Source organism: Lissotriton vulgaris, chromosome 2_1, assembly GCF_964263255.1.
Source record: "Lissotriton vulgaris chromosome 2_1, aLisVul1.2, whole genome shotgun sequence".
Classification (NCBI taxonomy): Eukaryota; Metazoa; Chordata; class Amphibia; order Caudata; family Salamandridae; genus Lissotriton; species Lissotriton vulgaris.
The window spans coordinates 690,906,021-690,920,992 of record NC_141687.1 but is presented as its reverse complement, the minus strand read 5'-3'; the positions used below and the strand labels follow the sequence as shown (position 1 = coordinate 690,920,992).

General features: G+C 50.4%; 1 protein-coding gene across 2 annotated transcripts in view; it reads left to right on the top strand.

Moving 5' to 3' along the window:
• The window catches only part of BMAL1 (basic helix-loop-helix ARNT like 1), a 415,934-nt gene that overhangs the window by 117,726 nt on the left and 283,236 nt on the right, over positions 1–14,972 (top strand). For both annotated transcript variants that reach the window (XM_086955926.1, XM_086955924.1), the window contains exon 7: positions 5,476–5,555. In XM_086955926.1, coding sequence (XP_086812052.1) covers positions 5,476–5,555 — 80 coding nt within the window. The remainder of the gene's footprint in view (positions 1–5,475; positions 5,556–14,972) is intronic.

The window sequence follows — 14,972 nt, the reverse complement described above, 5'->3', positions numbered from 1 at the left end:
TTTATTGTGCTACCTTTGGAATCACGAAAATCATTCTGAATCCAAAAGAACAAGTTCTCATTGTAAGACTGGACACAGTAGTAAGAATCACTTACGATTAAAGTCGTCACACAAGGATCAGCGTACTCCAATGCAAGCATTAGAGCACGCAGCTCAGCTAATTGTGCGGTGCAGTCCCCAAGCGTCTGCGTGTGCACGACGCTGGACTTGAACTCATCGTTCACCATGGCACCGACCACAATGGCGCAAGCGGAAACGTAGGCATGTTTAGAGCCATGCGCAACCTGCGCCGAACCATCCGTGTAAATGATACAGTGGAAATCCTCCAACGGTCGCATTGCTAAAGGAGCAGGATGAACAAATTCATACTGTAAATACTCCTGCGACCGTAAAGCGGCGTCAAAAATAAACGTGACATCCTGAGATGTCAAGGATGTAGCCCACTGAATCCACCGAGGGTGCAAAGCTTTAGAATTTGGTACACTGGCTTTCGTGACCGCCTCCAAGGCTGGACACGGGGTGACAACCAACATGCGCTTTCCCTGCGACAGGGCACGTTCCTTAAGAATTGCCATCTGCACAGCCGTTAACACTTTCTCCACAGTGGAAAAACGCAGTTCAGCCGAAGTGTACAAGTGTGACTTGTAAGCAATAGGTACAGTATCCCCTTCATTAAAAGTCAGGTACGTGAAACCCACCGTCCCAGGGATAATTCTTATCACCAGGTTGGTCTGGTTATCACGAGTCTGTAAGTAGTCAGAAGCTAGCATATCAGCCTGCAAGGACTGCAGAATGGCTGAATGCTCAGGCAGCCAGCATGATTTGGAAAAAGATGGTTGTACCAAGGCATATAAAGGCTTGATACGCTGGGCATATTCCGGAATGTATGTCCTCCCGAAATTTAAAAAACCCAGCAAAGACTGTAATTTTTTCAGCGTTGTCGGAGAGCGCAACTGCGCGCACTTCTCCAGGAACTGAGGAGCCAATCCCTTTCCTTCATGGTTAAGTTCATAACCTAGAAACAACACTGTGTACTCCGCAATGTGCGATTTTGCAAAGTTAAACTTGTAACCCATGTCTGCAAAGTTACAAATTATGCTGTTTACTCGACACAGATGCACCCAAAGCTCGTCGTCTGTGAGATAAATATCATCCACATATGAACATGCAACTGGATCGAAACTCTCTAAAAGAGAGACTATGCGGGCGGAAAACACTCCAGGACTATTTTTATATCCCATTGGGAGTCGATTAAACTTTTTTTGTACGCCGCCGCACGTAAAACTGGTCCATTGGGAACTTAGACCATCTAATCTATGTGCATAAAAACCATTGGAAATGTCAAGCGTGGTTTTGAACCGTTTACGCTCAAGACTATTCACTAGGGCAGAGCCGTGAGTATTCTGTACTGCACAGTTACGGCAATGCGAGTTCAAATGCCGGTAATCCAAAGCCAGACGATATGAGCCGTCCGGCTTGTTAACAGTAAAAAGGGGATTATTCATCGGTGACACACACGTTTCAATTACACCTTGATATTCCAATTGTTCAAGGATAGCCGCGACCGAAGCTTTAGCTTCACGCCGTATGGGATATTGGGGTTGTGGTTGCGGCTGTGACCGTAACGGAATCTCATGGCTAGGGGACAATTTATCCCAGCCACACTGATTCCGGTACACAGCCGGCGCAAGCGCCAGAGCCCACTCTTCTGCAAAATGCAGCGCTTCCACTCTCGGCACAGTGTGCGCGAAACTGGGGAGGATTACCTCCTCCCCTCGCGGAGCGGCGAGAACAAAAGGTGGGGGCCAGTCAGCCTCCGAAAGCAAAATGTCATACGTATCCGAAAGATTTTCCCAAAATACCCCTTTTACAGTTCGCTGCATGTCACCTTCAATTAACAGGACAATTTCAAAAAGTCTTTCAGGGGGAGCAACATGTGTATCAGCTGTTTCAATCACAATAAAAGTCTCAGTCGCTGTCACCTTCAACAGTGGACGGAGGGCCTCTCTCACTATGGTAATCTCCGCCGCGCTGTCCAGCAAGGTCAGAGCCCACGTCAGATTCCGAAGCCGCGTTCTCACTATCTGGGGCATATCGATGCGCCGTTAAGGCAGCGGCTTTCTTCTTGGCAAACTGCGGTCTCTTTGGCGTAGAGTCGTCCCGCTGATCCCCTTCACTTCGTGTGCGGGGCTGGCCACGTCCTTGCTGGCCACCCCTGCCCCTGCCGCCCCCTCCACCACCGGTTGACGGAGCCGATGAGTCCTGAAAGGAACGAGGAGAGCGTTGGTCAGATGCCTGATATCTTTCAGGCGATTTAATCGTAGCGCGATCGCGCAATTCATAAACTCGCTCTGACTGCGCAGGTTGTGAAGGCGCCGGACTCGAAACCTGTGTCTGTTGTTGTTGTTGCTTACCCTGATTCTGCTTTTTAGGCCAATTTTGTTTTTTGGACTTGGGCTGTCCACCTGTTTCCGAAGACTGTCCCTGGGGCTGCTTCTTTTCTTTTTCAAGAAAAACCTTTGCACCCTTAGAATTGCGGCCAACCGTTTTATAAGCCGCCACAATAATTTTTGCCAGCTGACGGGGTTTCTCGGCATCGGGAATTAACGCCAGACCATTGGCCACCTGAAAGTTCACAGCATCCCCTTTTACATTGGCAAGGATAATACCGCAAACTGTCTCAAATGAACCGTTCAGGCGCATACCCAACTCAACCGCCGACTCAGGTCCGTGATCATCTTGAACACGTTTGAGGATCGCAGACAGGTTCGACACTGTCGGTGTGCCAAAGCACCTCGAGTAAACCGCTGCAAAAGTCTTACCCCATGTTTCACAGTCAGCAAGTTCAGGGGCTAAATCCTTCGGTAAACTAAGCGTAAGAATCCGGTGTTTTTCACCCGGAGTCGTATTAGGAAACACAGCCTCCAGCTGGTCGAATTTCTCGGCAAGCCAGTAAGGAAAATCATCCTTATTTTCTGGCTTTCTGCCCATTACGGAATTCACCATGACAGGACTGATTTTCAAACCAGCCTGTTCCGCTCGAAGCTGCGCACCTGCGGGGGCAGCGCCATGTATATTACGACCAATGTAATGAACAAGCGCTCTAATCACGTCAACCGCGACATCATGCAGACGTCGCAAATCACCCACATTACAAGTGGCGCGATTAGGATGAGGAGTAAATCCGCCCAAGGCGGGCCAGGCTGTGCCCGGAATGGACAACGGACCTAACCTCGGAGCCGTTAAAGAGTGGGGTAGGACGCCACCAAACCAAACTCCGTGCTGCCAAGCATCGATAGGTACTTCCAGTGCTCTGTACGGAGCATAAGCCGCCGGAACAGCCGAGGCAGTGTACGAGTGGTAGACGCCCGAATTAGCGTTTACTTCCGGAAACGTCACCCAGGAATAAAACAATTCGTACGGGTACGCATGTTCCGCACTCACCACTAGAACCACAGCCAAACCTTCCGCAGGGACATTATATGCCCTCAAGTGGTCGCGAACCGCGACGCGGCTATGCTGCGCTATTTCCACGGCCATGGTAGCACCGGAAGTGAAAAAAGGACAAAGAACACTTTGTAGCACAACTGGGTAGTAATTCAAAGAAACCGTTTAAAGTAGAATTCAAGCTTGAAAAGACCTATTTCAAAAATAGGTAGGTTTTTCCGACACCACCGTTTACCGGAAACGGGAATGAAGGTGTTAAGGTTTGAATGATATACTACTCGAGTGTCATGAAATACGGCCAACCAATCCGTTGGGCGCCATGTAGCAGGGTTTCCGTTCTCCCACAGAACTGTGCATAGAGATCTAGAACCTCAGTGAGTTAGGATGATCCAAAACTCATCTCAGTGTCAGAAATCTCCTTACCTAGCTAGCTACAGTGTCTCATGGATCATTATGGAATGAACCATGTCTTAGACAAACCAGAACATGATCTTTAGAATACCTCAGGAATCGTGGAACACATGAACACTCTTTCATTATATAATCATTTCAAACCAAAACTGGGAGTCAAAGAACACAAATGCAAGTTTGAAATATTTATTATTCAATGCAAAGTTCTCAAACGCAGTATCTTGTATAATACCAAAATGCAGATTATAAAAATCAGAGTTAGCAGCATAGTCACTAATCCATAGTAAGCAAAAGGTGCTAGCATGTTATAATGCAAAACCTATAGAATCGATATCACCTATATTTCGCGCACCCTATCTAGTATATTATTTTATATCTAAGAAGGTCTCATTCGGGCTTTAGCAGGGCGGCCCCATACCTCTCAATGTCAGTAGGAGCAGTTCACATCAACAGCTACCAGCTCTCTCCATGCGCAGCACCAAGTGTCTACGTTCATTCCGTGTAACTCTATCTTAAACCCGCGTAGAGCCCAAAATGTTGGCATCAACATTATTTGTGTTATGTCTAATGTGGTGCGAGGATCAGGCCTCTCAGCAACCTTGTGTTAGGTTAATCTTAGAGTGTGTAGCTCTCAGTGTGCAGACAGTTGTACCAAGTGTACCAGGCAAAGCTGATAGCATAGAAATAACATATTATTCTCTAATAAACCACCTCACCGCTTCTAGGGTGAAAGCTACAACAACAAGTATGTGTCGTGTGCAAAACTGAAGCCGAAGGCAAACCGGCTGTTTAAACATGTAATACACTCATGCTAACTTAACGCCATATATGTAATGAAGTATCCATATGACAGTGGGGGCACCATGAAAGCGCTGCTTGGTACCTGTGAGGCGATGCCTTCTTGGAGATGGGGTGTCTGTCACAGTTTGGCTGGTGTGAAACAGTATGGCAATATGTGGCAGGTCACTGGGCAGTAGCACTAAGTGGTTGATAAGCAGCTGACATAAGGAGTGGGGCATTCTGTTTGTGAGGGGTGGCATACAGCTACTTGTGCCTTGCTGCCTTGATGAGGAATTTGGTGAAGCCAGAGAGGACCACATGGTAGACCCGCCCAGAATGGAGGCACGTGTCCTAGGCCTGACTGTTGTGGAGGGCCTGCTCATGCTTGCAGCGAGCAGCGGCGGAGACAGTCTGGCTCTAGCACGACTTGTTTGCTGGGTCGGCTTGGGTGCGCCCATTATGAGGTGCGGCTTGCGCCTGCCCTCTGAAATGCAGGGTGGGCTGTCAAACCTTCTGCCCTACTAGTATCGGGAGCTCTTATGAAAGCATAGATACCGAGTTGATTTCCGGGGCACTTGGAAAGAGGCTCTTGACTGTGAATGTTCTAAAGAAAAAAAATGTGGTGGTGTTGAATGGCAACAGAACAAGTGGACTGAGCAATATTATTAACTACAGCTCCTAGACCTATAAAGTATACATGTGAAGTTTTTTTGTCCCGATATCCACTGTCCAATTCAGCAATCTATAATGTCTCTTTGAAACCACGTTGAATTTGAATGTCTACATTTAATCTGATATGAGTTTTACAAAGTAGCTGATATTTGTTTTGTTCTCTAGGTGCCGCAAATCCATACACAGAAGCAAATTATAAGCCAGCTTTTCTTTCAGATGATGAGTTAAAGCATCTTATTCTCAGGGTATGTAATGTTATACTGTCATTATTTTTAAATGGTTGAGAATAGAATTTAAAAAACATTGATGGTGTGGTAAAAGGGCACTTATTTTATAGTGATTTCAAGGAATTTAAATACACAATTAATAGATTTGGGGCCTGATTACAGGTATAGGTGTTGTTTATCGCACCTGGTAAATAATGATACCACATGGTTAGTTATTTACCTGGTGTGAAAGTTTCTGGGGAATAACGTGCCGTTTTTGATGATTAATGCAGCAAAATTCACAGATAGGGTAAATACTGTATGCTTTTTACCATTAAATTTCAGCAGGTCTGGGTTGCTGAAATTGAACTAATGTTGATTTATTTAATACAGCCGATAATTATCGGATGCGTTAAATAAAAGCAAACTAGTAATTCCGACCCCTGCGTAAACAGGGGTTTAGGCTTGGGGCAGAATGAAAAATTTCCTAGCTATCGCAACGGAAAGTTTCAATTCTATTAAGGACCCGGAGGCGAGGATTATGCCTACTTTCCTCACTTTATTGCATAGCAGCGAAGATATCAAACCGTAGACTACATTTCCCATGAAACAAAGGGTACATGTAGTCCAACAAGTATAATCAATCAATCAATCAGAGTACTTGTAAAGCGCGCTACTTACCCATGAGGGTCTCAAGGCGCTGAGGGGAGGGGATGCCGCTACTGCTCGAAGAGCCAGGTCTTGAGGAGTCTTCTGAAGGCGAGTAGGTCTTGGGTCTGCCGTAGGTGGGTAGGGAGGGTGTTCCTGGTCTTGGCGGCGAGGTAGGAGAAGGATCTGCCGCCAGAGGTTGTTCGCTGGATGCGGGGGACAGCGGTGAGGGTGAGGCTGGCGGAGCGGAGCTGGCGGGTGGGGGTGTAGAAGCTGGGTCTGCTGTTCAGGTAGGCTGGTCCGGCGTTGTGGAGTGCTTTGTGTGCATGGGTGAGGAGCTTGAAGGTGATCCTCTTATCGACGGGGAGCCAGTGTAGGTCTCTCAGGTGGGGGTTGAGGTGGCTGCGGCAGAGGACGTTTACGATCAGTCAGGCGGAGGCGTTTTGGATGCGTTGTAGTCGTCGTAGGTGTTTGGCTGAGATTCCTGCGTAGAGTGCGTTGCCGTAGTCCAGTCTGCTGCTGACGAGGGCCTGTGTCACCGTTTTTCTTGTTTCGGTCAGGATTCACTTGTAGATCCTGCGGAGCATGCGTAGGGTGCTGTAGCAGGAGGAGGAGACAGCGTTGACCTGTTTGGACATGGAGAGGGAGGAGTCGAGGATGAATCCTAGGTTGCGTGCATGGTTGGTGGGTGTCCGTGCTGTTCCCAGCAGCGACGGCTCGTGGAGGGAGTTACGGTGGGGCAGGAGGGTGGGGAGGGGGAGGGGCAGGGTGGAGGTTACTAAAAACCGGCATATGGATAATTGCAGGTAAGTAAACAATTTAATTAATAAAACGAATTTCGTAGTGCGCCTTGCATCGCAAAATGCAATGCAGTGCGAGCTACGAAATTCGTTTTATTAATTAAATTGTTTACTTACCTGCAATTATCCATATGCCGGTTTTTAGAAACCTCCGCCCTGCCCCTCCCCCTCCCCGCCCCACCGTAACTCCCTCCACGGGCCGTCGCTGGTTCCCAGTGTGGTCGGCAACCAGGAGTCGTCCCAGGCTGAGGGGGTGGGTCCGAGGATGAATACCTCCATCTTGTCCGAGTTCAGCTTCAGACGGCTGTTCCTCATCCAGTGGGCGACGGCCTTCATTCCCTCGTGGAGGTTGGTTTTGGCGGTGTGCGGGTCCTTGGTGAGGGAGAGGATGAGCTGGGTGTCGTCGGCGTAGGAGATGATGTTGAGGTTGTGTTGGCGGGCCACTTGTGCGAGGGGGACCATGTAGACACCGAACAGCGTCGGGCTGAGGGATGAGCCCTGGGGGATGCGGCAGATGATCGCGGTGGCCTCGGATCGGAAGGGCAGGAGGCGGACGCTCTGGGTTCTGCTGGAGAGGAAGGACGTGGTCCAGTCAAGGGCCTTCTCTTGGATTCCGGCTTCTAGGAGGCTTGTCTTTAGAGTGCGATGGCAGACCATGTCGAAGGTGGCTGACAGGTCCAGGAGGATGAGGGCTGATGTTTGGCTGATGTCTAGTTGGTGCCTGATGTCGTCTGTGGCGGCGATGAGGGCTGTCTCGGTGCTGTGGTTTCGTCTGAACCCGGACTGGGACAGGTCCAAGATGTTGTTGTGTTCCAGGTGGCGGACCAGTTGCATGTTGACGAATTTCTCGATGACCTTCACCTGGAACGGGAGCAGGGAGATGGGCCGGAAGTTCTTGAGGTCCTTGGGGTCCGCCTTGGGCTTCTTGAGGTGGGCGTTGATTTCGGTGTTTCCAGCTTTCCGGGAATGTCGCTGGTCCGAAGGAGATGTTGATGACCTTTCGTAGTTGGGGTGCGATGGCAGCGTCTGCTTTGTTGAATACGTGGTGTGGGTCTGACGGAGAGCCAGAGTGGATGGAGTTCATGACCTTGCGTGTCTCGTCGTCGTTGACTTTGGACCAGGAGATCAGGCGGTTGGCGCTGGTGGTTTTCACAGGGGAGGTGGGGTCTGGCGTAGTCGTGGCGGTCATGATGTTGAAGCTGTCATGGATGTCAGCGATCTTGCGGTGGAAGAAGATGGCTAGTGAGCTGCACAGTTCTTGTGAGGGCGGTATGTCGTTGGTGTTGGCGCTGGGGTTGGAGAGTTCCTTTACGATGCTGAAGAGCTCTTTGCTGTTGTGTGCGTTGTTATCCAAGCTGACTTTGAAGGAGGATCTCTTGGCTAATCTGATGAGGTGGTGATATCTGCGGGTGGTGTCCTTGTGGGCTGCGTGGTTGTCCGGTGTGCGTTCGTGAAGCCATATCTTCTCCAGTTTCCAGCATGCGTGTTTGGAGGTCTGCAGCTCATCGGTGAACCAGGTGGCTCTCTTGCTGGCGTGGTTGTTGGAGGGTTTCTTGAGTGGGGTGAGGGTGTTGGCACAGTGGTCGATCCACTGTCTGAGGTTGCGAGCTTTGGTGTCTGGGTTGGTGGGGTCGGTGGGTGGGTTTTGGACGAGGGTGGTGATCAGCTGGTCTTCGGTGACTTTGCTCCAGCAGCAGCGAGGTAGCTGTTGGGTGCGGTAGTGCGGTTGGTTTATTGAAGGTGAAATGGATGCAGCGGTGGTCGGTGCAGTGGAGTTTGGTGGTGTGGTTGAAGGCGACGTGGGTGCCTGTGGAGAAGACAGGTCCAGCGTGTGGCCAGCAGCGTGGGTGGGTGCGTTGACGAGTCGTCTTAGGCCGAGGTTGTCGATCAGGGTGGTGGAGTTGGCGTCATTGTTGTTCTCGAGGTGGAAATTCAGGTCCCCGAGGAGGATGTAGTCCGTGGAAGCGAGTGCGCAGGTGCTGGTGAGGTCGGCGATGGAGTGGCTGAATTGAGCTCAGGGTCCTGGGGTCTGTAGATGAGTGTTCCTCTGAGGGTGGTGTTGGGGTCGGTGTGGATCCGGAAGTGCAGGTGTTCGGTGATGTTTAGGGTGTTGTCTGCGTGGGTGGCAACCTTGAGGGTGGACTTGTGGACGATGGCTATTCCTCCTCCAGTTCCATTGGCGCGATCCCTGCGGGTGATCTTGTAGCCGTCCGGGATGGCTATGGCGATGTCTGACGACGTCTGGGGCGGAGGTGTCGAGCAGATCCCAGAGCTCGACAGTGTGTTTGCTTTCGGAGCAGGTCTTGAGGAGTATGCAGCGGAGGTGTTTGGGTCCCATCCTTGGAGGTTTGGTGGTTCTGTCGCAGGTGAAACTGCAGGTGTGGCAGGAGAAAGGTCCGCAAGTCAGTTTCATGGCGGCTTGGAAGCAGGTGTGGTTTCGGCCGGTGTTGAGTGCGTGGAGGGTGCTGGCGTCGTAGCGGAGTCCGGTGTTGTGGCGTTCGTAGGGTCCAGGGGTTCTGGGGCTGGGCGCAGTCCAGGCACGGACGAGCGCAGACGGGCTTTCCTTTGGCGCGCCAGCGGCGCGGCCTCTGCACGGTCTCCATAAGAGGGGGATAGGGAGGGAGGAGGAGCTGGGTGGTGGAGCGGGGTGGCCAATGAGGAGCAGGGGGTGGGTCCGCAGGGGCACATCGGCGAGAAGGAGCGGGAAACGGCGGCAAAACAAGCGGGCGGCAGGGAGCAGGCACGAGGCAGCTGGCAGCCGTGTGGTGGCGTGGGGAGCGGCCTGATTGTGAGCAGGGTCAGAGGTCGCTAGAAAAAACACTTGACAACAACTAATCACAAGTGTCCAATCAGATAGCCCAACATAGTCCTTCAACAGTGTCCTCTTCTCCTCTTTCTGAGCGCGTAGGCAGCCCCTTTCCGCTCTTCAGGCGTCTTGTTTGTTCGAATCTGAGCCTGAGGGTAAGGAGAAACACATTACCAGAGGAAGCACATAGAAATAGTAAGCCAAATTAACACAGAGCATTCACAGTAAATTCATGACCTCATAAGTAACCGCATTACTTACTGACATATGAGGGGGGATCTCCTCCAGGAAGCCTGGGCGGGATAATCCTCGCCTCCGAGTCCTTAATAGAATTGAAACTTTCCGTTGCGATAGCTAGGAAATTTTTCATTCTATGTCCGGACTGGAGGCAAGGATTATGCTTGTTCAAAGCTTGCCTACAACCAATTGGGCCATATTCAAAATCGGTTTGAAATAAAACCGCTTGAATATGGAGTCTGAAGACCAATCTGCCGCGTTGAGAATATCCTCAAGACGCGCCCCTAGACTAAAGGCCTTCGAAGCCATGGCACCCCTCGCGGAGTGAGCTCCAAATTGTCTCAGACTGATGCCTGCCTTTTGCATCACCCAACAAACCCACCAGGCAATAGTGGGTGAAGAAACTGCCTTAAAAGGCTTCCGCAATGAGATAAGGAGCTGTCTATGACCTGGAGGGCTGAATTCCTCTGTTACCTCCTCGTAACACTTCAGGCAATCAACCACACAGAGCTTGGGAGAGTCAAGAAACTGCGGGTAGGAGATTGATCTAGTATGGCATTTAGTGCACCTGAGCAAGGTAAACGTCACTCCTTCCAGAGTAAAAATTGTGTTACAGATATCCAAAGCACGCACATCCAACACCGCCTACAAGAAATGAGGCATAAGAGCATGGCCAATTTCGCCGATAACTCCTTCCTGGTGAGGTATCTATTGTGCTGCCAGGATAAAAACAAGTTAGGAACCAGATTCACATCCCAAAGGGCGGAATATCGCAGCTCTGGGGCAAGAGAAAGGCGAATGCCGTGCAACAACCGACAAACCAAAGGATGCTCCCCCACCGGAGCTCCATTCACCGGAACATGTCCGGAAGAGACAGCCGACCGAAAGGTGTTAATCGACCTATAGGCCAAACTATCGGAAGCCAGTTGGGCCAAAAAGTTCACTACCTGTACCACTTCGCATACACCAACTGGTCCATCTGCGCCACGCGGATTTGTACCTTTTGACAGTACTGTCCGCCCATGCTCTGGTGATAAGAGACTCAGCCTCTCGCGAAAGGCCATGAGTCTCAGAGAGTTCGTGGACACTAGAGGATGAGGAAACCCGCTCAGACTCCTGAGGAGGTACGGAAACAGGGGGAGTAGGATTGGAAAATCCCAAGAAAGTTCCAGAAGAACTGGAAACCAGACTTGCGACTTCCACAGCGGAATGATCACCACCAACTCTGCTGCTTGCCTGCGAACCTGCGCCGTCACTCTCGTGATCATGGCAAAGGGCGGGAACGCATAACCCTGCTCCATTCTCCAATCTTGGAGAAACGCATCCGTCGAAGCTGCGAGAGGATCCGGTCTCCAGCTGAAGAAACGCGGTATCTGGTGATCCAGTCTGGAAGCAAAAAGGTCCACCGAAAAAGGACCCCAAAGGTCGCTGAGCCTCCTGAACAAGGACTGGACCAGTTGCCAAAGACTGGAATCCCGGAAGTGACGAGCCTGGAAGTCCGCTTTCAGATTGTCCCGGCCTGGGAGATACTCTGCCATGACTGACACTTGATTTTCGAGGCAATACTGCCAAAGACTCGCCGCTAGATCTGAGAGGGCTTTTGATCTGGTGCCCGCCAAATGGTTCACGTAACGGACCGCCGAAGCGTTCTCCATCTTTAGTACCACTCAAGACTGTACAGAGTCTTTCGTCCAACACCGCACTGCGAACTATCCCGCCAGAAGTTTCAAGCAGTTTATGTGTAACTTTTGTTCATCGAGAGACCACAACCCTCCTGTAGAGAGGTCTCCGCATCAGGCCCCCCAACCCGGCCTGCTGGCATCTGACTCTATAACCATGTCCGGGGCGGACCCGAAGATTGTTCTCCCGTTCCACGCCTCCATGTGATCCAACCACCATTAGATTACGGATATCCTTTCCGCAGGAAATATCCTTTCAGGCGCTGTAGCGCTCTGTAATGGAGCGGGCCCGGGAAGATTGGTTGAATGGAGGACGACAACAGTCCCACCACACGAGCCAATTGACAAAGGGAAATCAGCTGTCTGGACAGCAATCACCGCAGCTCGTGGCGAATTCTGGTCACTTTCCGGTACGGAAGACTGAGCGTGGATGCTGTGGAGTCTATTACGAACCCCAAGAATGTAATTTTTTGGGATGGTTGCAACAGAGACTTCTTCTCGTTGATCATGAACCCTAGGTCCTGGAAGAGCGACACCGCCATCTGCAGGTGTTGCAACAGGCGGGGCGGGCAGGCTGCCATGAGGAGCAGATCGTCTAGGTACACTATCATTCTGACACCCCTGGACCATAGGAATTCCACCGCCGGCTTGAGCACCTTAGTGAAACACCAAGGAGCCGAAGAGAGGCTGAAGGGAAGGGGCGTGAATTCGTACGTGTAGAGGCCCCACCGGAACTGAAGGAAGCGCCTGTGGGGAGGGAAGATTGGAACCACCAAGTAGGCATCTTTGAGGTCCAAGCGGACCAGACAGTGCAGGGGACTGAGAACGTCCCTGAGCAGATGGATCCCCTCCATCTTGTAATGCCGGTAAACAAGCCATCGATTGAAGTCGCTCAGGCCCAATCTCTTCCCACCATCGGTCTTGTCGACAAGGAAAATGTTGCTTAGGAAGTTGTAAATGAATCTAGGACCCTAGTGTTATTTTCCCGATTCATGCCCTTATATAGGCATAGAAATCATTACCATATTTGGACTGAGCCTATACAGTCCAAATATGGCATGGCTACTTCCACTAAGTTCCAAGAATCAACAACGATTTCTTAGATAAACCCGCCTTCAGCAGCTAGGGACTTCCCCTCGCCTGAATACTAATCTATCTAGGAAATCATGGAGTTTTCAAAGAACTGAGTCTTTAAGTCCAATCATACATCAAACTCGGCACCTTCAAAGTATAAATATGCCTGCATTTGCCCAGACAAACACACTGTGGTTTGGAGCAGATCAACTAACTACTTGCCCGACGCCCTGCAGCAGCAAGTGCCGAAGGAAGCCGACCCTCCAGCTGACGCACTGAGAGACGCTGTCTTTTCTCCTGCCGAGAAATCCAGCTCCAGTGTTTCCAGGTTACCCTTGCGGGTTGCTGGGAAATCGAGTCCCGAGAGAGAGATACAAGACCTCCTTCATTCTAAAACCAAGGTACGGAGCTGATTAGACCCTGAGAGAATTCTTGGATAGATCCTTGGCAGAAAAATATTAAACTTAAGCTACTCCTCACCTACTTCTTCCCTTGTACTAGACTTAGGTTCGGTACACCGGGGTAGGCGTATTTTAGAAGCACCAGTTGAGTACTTTTAGTCATTATTTTATTACTGTATGTATTTCATACGTTTTAGGCAACTTATGGCTTAGAAACCATATCATGCTTTTACAGTACTACTTTATAATACTTTTCGTATTATATGCCCTGTACTTTATAACCAGTATTACGATTGTAGCAGTACATTTTTTATGCTTGAGAAAGAAGACTGTTCAATAAATACCTTTTATTGAAAACACCCGTCTCTCTATTTTCTCAGCAGCTCTGGTGAAATGAAGCATGCACGATTGACTGAGTAAAATAGTTATCTATTGTTTCCACGACTGATTGATTTCTTATTCTTGGGAAACAAAGTTGTCATGTTTATGCGGTTGTCAGAAACTAATCCCTTCTTATTTATTCGAGAAAGTTTCTAGTGACCTCTGAGCTAGCTGGCACTCACAATTCATGTTAATATATACGATAGAGACCTAGTCGACCACAGTCCTACGTCTAAACTATAGTATATGTTATTACAATGCGCAGAGCCTATTGGGAATATAGGAACTACACTACAACCCCGTTTTCCTCGAGTGGGGTAAAAGTTGCCGAACCTGGACTGGTCCTGGTAGTTTCCGGAGTTGCTGGCGACCGGTCGAGCGGCCTTTTTCTCAGCCAGCCCCGAGAAAAACACGAGGAACACCTTCTTGATCGTGGATTGAGCGCGGTCCAGGGAGGTGAAGGTGTTGACGAATTTGCCCAACTCCTTCACGAAGGGCTCGCCGAAAAGACCTCCTTGGGCGATAGCGCCCGCCTCAGAGTCTGCCAAGTCCCCCAACTTCGGGTCAATCTTAATAAGAAGGGACCAACGTCGTCCTGTGGAAAGGGCACAGTTAGCATTGCCCATAAATATCACAACACGTTGCGCCCAGCCTAATAGAGTCTCAGGAGATATCATAGACCCAGACTCCTTAGCCTCTTCAGCCATGTCCAGGATTTCCGTAATCGGTCCCAGGGCATTTAGTAACTTATAATGGCAGGCCCTCCAGGATCTATCTATACCCTTCATAAGGTCCCTGATGAATTTTTGCAGGAAAGTGGCCATTCTCGGGCCAATTTCTGGTGTCAGGGCTACTTTCCCCTCAAGGAAGGGGCGAGGGCACTCTGCCCTCAGAAAGTTGCAGGCCTCCTTTTCCAAGGGGGGCCAAATATGAGCAGCCACGTAAGCCGCCACCTTATTGGCTGGGGCTCATTCAGAGGACCTGGGGTGGACGATATCGTTGGGAATCAACATGTCTGCCATGCTTAGGGGGTCTTGGGACGTGCCTGGAACCGGCTGGGGGGGGCGGCGCTGGTGTAGTAGGCAGGGGAACCTGATTGGGTGGGGAAGATGGTCCCGGAACTGGGAAAGTGGGAGCCGTCGGCCGACTGGCCATAAAGGCCGTCTAAGACGGTCAAAAGCGTCACCATCCACGGGAACGCTTAGGTGGAGGGGAGCCAAGAGAGTCTTGGGGCGTAGAAACCGAAGCCTGGGCAGGGGCGGGGGTGCCGACTGCTGAGAAAGTTTAGAAAAAGCCTGATCTATCTGGCGTGACAGCCTATCCTCAAGGGGAGAAATGGCTTGGTTGACAGCCATGTAAATTGAGGTATCCACTGCCTCATAGAAGGCGTCCCCCCAGGGCAGGTCGGCGTGGGGGTCTTCCTCCTCTTC